General features: G+C 38.0%; 3 protein-coding genes and 1 long non-coding RNA gene across 4 annotated transcripts in view; 2 read left to right on the forward strand and 2 right to left on the reverse strand.

The window, feature by feature from the left end:
* Positions 1-4,289, reverse strand: part of LOC126404180 (basement membrane-specific heparan sulfate proteoglycan core protein-like) — a 43,614-nt gene that overhangs the window by 19,700 nt on the left and 19,625 nt on the right. The gene's annotated exons all lie outside the window — the stretch shown is intronic.
* LOC126404181 (Fc receptor-like protein 5) overlaps positions 1-4,289 on the reverse strand; it is a 62,107-nt gene that overhangs the window by 8,416 nt on the left and 49,402 nt on the right. The gene's annotated exons all lie outside the window — the stretch shown is intronic.
* LOC126404189 (high affinity immunoglobulin gamma Fc receptor I-like) overlaps positions 969-4,289 on the forward strand; it is a 135,071-nt gene continuing 131,750 nt past the window's right edge. Inside the window, exons 1-2 of the mRNA XM_050067244.1 lie at positions 969-1,063; positions 1,368-1,628. Coding sequence (XP_049923201.1) covers positions 979-1,063; positions 1,368-1,628 — 346 coding nt within the window. The 5' untranslated portion in view covers positions 969-978. The remainder of the gene's footprint in view (positions 1,064-1,367; positions 1,629-4,289) is intronic.
* LOC126404191 (uncharacterized) lies at positions 2,145-4,148 on the forward strand. The gene is made up of 4 exons (XR_007571413.1): positions 2,145-2,274; positions 2,424-2,474; positions 2,711-2,770; positions 3,104-4,148. It is a non-coding gene; the product is annotated as an uncharacterized LOC126404191 (long non-coding RNA).

Genomic DNA, 4,289 nt, shown 5'->3' on the forward strand with positions numbered 1-4,289 from the left:
ACCTCATTGTATTTGCTTGTTTATTTCTATTGACGTGTTCAGCACTTTGGTCAACCTTGGTTGTTTTAAATGTGCTTTATAAATAAAGTTTGAGTTGAGTTGAGTTGTTGTAAAACACTGAGATACATTTATTCTTTCTGTCCTTGCATCCATTTCTTCAGCTTCCCTTTCCTCTGCTCTGTTTTCCTGTTTTTATTTTCATGTATTTTCTTACCTCCGTCAGTTTATGTTTTCTTGTTTCCTTTTCTCTGTCCCTCAAACCTTTAAATACAGGACTTTTAGTTGTAATGGGGTATTTGTCTGTTCTGGTGTTGCTACTTCTACATAATGGTGCTTTACTGTGGCACTTTCACATCCAACTATTCTCTCCAAAATGCATTTTAGACAACAATTATATTCTCACTCTTCATGCTAGCTCTCTTCTTCCTCTCTTCTTTTTTGGGATAAACATGGAGGTTATTTACCCAGAGAGCTGTAGTTCAATTTATGCACCCTTGTATTTGTGCGTTTTAGCCTGAAATAACAAAATGATTAAATCCACATTCAACCTGAAGGATTGTTTCCATGTGTGTGATCCTTTGTGTCTATACTCCAGCATTTAAACAGATTAAAACCAACAAGGAAACCAAATGATTGTTGACAGTATGGCCTTTTTTAATTTTTATTCTTTGTCTGCTTTTATGTGTTTTTAGATTCTCATTCAGCAGCATCTCTCACAGTGAGCCCTGACAGAATGCAACACTTCAGCAGAGAGCCTGTGTCACTGAGCTGTGAGGGAAACTCTACTGAGTGGAGAGNGCAGCGTCTCTCACAGTGAGTCCTGACAGAATGCAACACTTCAGCAGAGAGCCTGTGTCACTGAGATGTGATGGAAACTCTACTGAGTGGAGAGTGAGCAGGTTTTCTGTAGATGGCTACCCGAGACACTGTTCTTCGTCCTCTTCTTCCTGGGGGAACATGACTGGATCCAGATGCAACATGAACCGTGACTGGCAGAGTGGAGTCTACTGGTGTGAGTCTGAAACAGGACAGTTCAGCAATGCAGTCAACATCACTATACAGTGTGAGTCTTAATTCATTTACAAGATTTTGTTTCTGAAGTATTTTAACATTCTGTTACATAGTTTTGAAAAATTACAGTATTACAGTACATCAGTGAGCAACACTGAAACAAGTACTATAATCTTTTTGTTGGTTTGATGACAGAAAGATACATTTACAGTAAGACAGGGATTTCTCAGTTACTGTATGCAGCTGTAAAATTAATTAAAACATTTAATTCATTGTCATAATTTTACGTCAGCTTGTTTAACCTGCACCAGCTGATCTCTGCAACCAAATCTTTGTATTTTTTAATCTTTTTACAGACGGTAATATTATCCTGGTGAGCCCTGTCCATCCTGTTACTGAGGGAGATTCTGTCACTCTTGGCTGCAAATTGAGGACAGAAAAAGTTCCCTATAATGTGGATTTCTATAAAAATGACAAACTCATCCAAAATGTTACTGGAGGGGAGCTGACTATCTCTGCAGTGTCAAAGTCAGATGAAGGCTTTTATAAATGTACAGGAAAAAAATCACAGGGTTGGCAGAGTTTGACGTCACCAGAGAGTTGGATGTCAGTAAAATGTGAGTATGATTCAAAACAGAATCTTTATTTGTCAGCTGTGTTACGGTGTGAGTTAGAAAAGTCATCACTAAATTAGAAGATGGGTAAGTTTCAGCTGAGTTTACCTGCAAGTTTGTTGTTAGATATTAGTTTTATAAACTAGGGTATTCAGTGATGAAACACAGAAATAAACAAGTAAATACATGTTAATAAACTAACCGTATATTACTTTATATTACAAAGGAATATTCATTTTGAGTCAAAAAAAAGTTTTCATCAAATAACAGGTTAGACTGAGAAGTTTTTACTGTGTGTTTATGTGTTAATCTAAATGTACATGGTGTGTGATCAGGGTTTATGAGTGTATGTGTTCTAATATTTGTACATTTATTTATGAGTCAGGACTTGTANAATACTAAACAATGTCACAGTTAATGTCTTTTTTTTTCTTTTGTTACAGATTCATGCTTTATGAGGTCGGTCCAACACTCTCATCTCTCATTCTGAACATAACAGCAGCACATTACATGTTCCTTATTAAACCCACTGTATTTACTTCATGTTTTGGGCCCACCAGGTCTCAGAGCACCAATCAGGGTCCTGCTCCAGACCACATGATCAACCAGGATGAAATGCAAGGCAGAGAGTATGCTTCTCTTCTCCATGGTCAGCCTTAATCCTGATTCATGTTATGATTTATCATTAAATCTAAGACTAACATTTTCAGTTTTGATTTTCTGTTTTAGAAGATTATGGAATTCCTACATAATGGGATTAAAATGATTAATACCTTGGCTTTATTTTCTGTTCTGTAGGTGACGTCTGTCTCTACGAAACAATCAGAGGCTCTGAAGAACCTGAACACGGTACAGTAGATACTTTTTATTCAACATGGAGCAGAAATAATAGAGTTGGTTAAATGATTTTAAATGAAACCAGGGATGTCACATATTCTGTAACTGATAAAGTGCAAAGAGGGCTGCATGCTTCATTTTATGTGGTGAGAATGACATGCAAAAGTTAAGATGCTTGTGTAGCCAATGTACCCTGAATACAGTACACTAACTTGTCTTTTCATGAATTCATCTTATTCTTTTAACAGGGAGGAATAATGAGCCAGAGGAGAACGAATACTCAAATGTGACGACAGGATCAGCTGCAGGTACAGTCAAGTACAATAAACTTTGCACTAAATATAAATATTCTATATGATTCTATTTTCTATAATATAAGATTTTTTTAGATGCTGTGCTGCCTGACACATTGTAAGTTTTTAATACCACCACCAGGAGTCAGCAATGGTCAAACCCTTCATCTACAGTGTTTTTTACACTGATTAATATATGGCACATTTACATCTCATCTCACACAAATTAGTTGTCGCCACTGTCACTGACAATCATTTCATGTTGTGTAATAACAGAGTTAAATGTCAAAAAGCACCCATTCATTCTTAGATGAGCTTAATTCTCCTTTTCCTTTGGTTTTCTTCCAGATCAATAAAGAGATCTGCATCAACAAAACCCACAGAATGGATGACATGATAAACTAAACCTTTGTTTAAACAGTATTTGCAGCTTTTATTTACATATAAATATATTCATATACATATATATATATATATATATACAGGGTGTAAAATTAACACTCGCCAAGCGCCAATGGCGGGTAAAAAATGAGTTTGGCGTGTAAAACAAAAACACACACCCGCCAGTGGCCGATGGAAAATTTTGAATTGCATGTGGGTTTTTTATGTGCTTCCACCATTTCTGCCAGCTGTGTCCAGGGACGGTTTTTGCTATGGGCAATGTGGGCGACCGCCCAGTGTGCAATCTATGTGAGGGCGCATGAGCGCCCTCGAAAAAAACAACAACAACAACTAAAAAAACTCGCCAGTTTTATAGACTACCGCTCATTTCCACGTCAAGTTAGTGGAGTGGGCACTGAGGTGCCCCTATTATCACGTTTCAACCAGCAGCAGAAAGGAAATGCGAATCCTGGAGGTTGTGGGTTGAACAAGGGTCACAGACAGGAACATGGCGGAGGTTCATAGTGCTCTGCGGCGCAAGATAACGGCTTACCAGCCGTCTCCGACTAAGTCTGACTCCAGGTCCAGTAATTTCCTCTTTCGTTGGTGTCATGACTGCCCAGTAGTACCTGGACAACCGAGCCGTGGCGGTACACAGGTATGTGGCGTGTCAGAGGGGAAACGAACCGTTCACATTTCCACAAACCTCACCGCACTTTTGTTCTTTACTTATGGAGGGACTGTCAGGGGAGGAGGGTGGCTGGTTGATTTTTATTTTATTTTGATCCCCCCTGTGTTAATCACTTACTGATGCTGTTTTTGAAGTATGAATAAGTCAATCAGTAATTTATTCCATTGAAATATCATTGATGTATTATAGAAAAGTGATTTATCTTTTTTATAAATGACAAAAGGCACATCTGCCTCACTTTTGCAGTGGTATCGTGATACTACTTCTGCAGCCTTTGCCGCAAGCACGCCAAAGAAACACAGAGGACAGGGTTGGATTTTCCTAAAGCCAAAGAAACACAGAGGACAGGGTTGGATTTTCCTAAAGTTGGATTTTCATACTAAAAACGTAAGATAATTATTTTTCGTCAAATAAGGCACAATTTTTTTATTTGGCTGGTGAAAAATATGTTTGGCCGGTAAA

The sequence above is a fragment of the Epinephelus moara genome, chromosome 17 (genome assembly GCF_006386435.1).
Source record: "Epinephelus moara isolate mb chromosome 17, YSFRI_EMoa_1.0, whole genome shotgun sequence".
NCBI lineage: Eukaryota > Metazoa > Chordata > Actinopteri > Perciformes > Serranidae > Epinephelus > Epinephelus moara.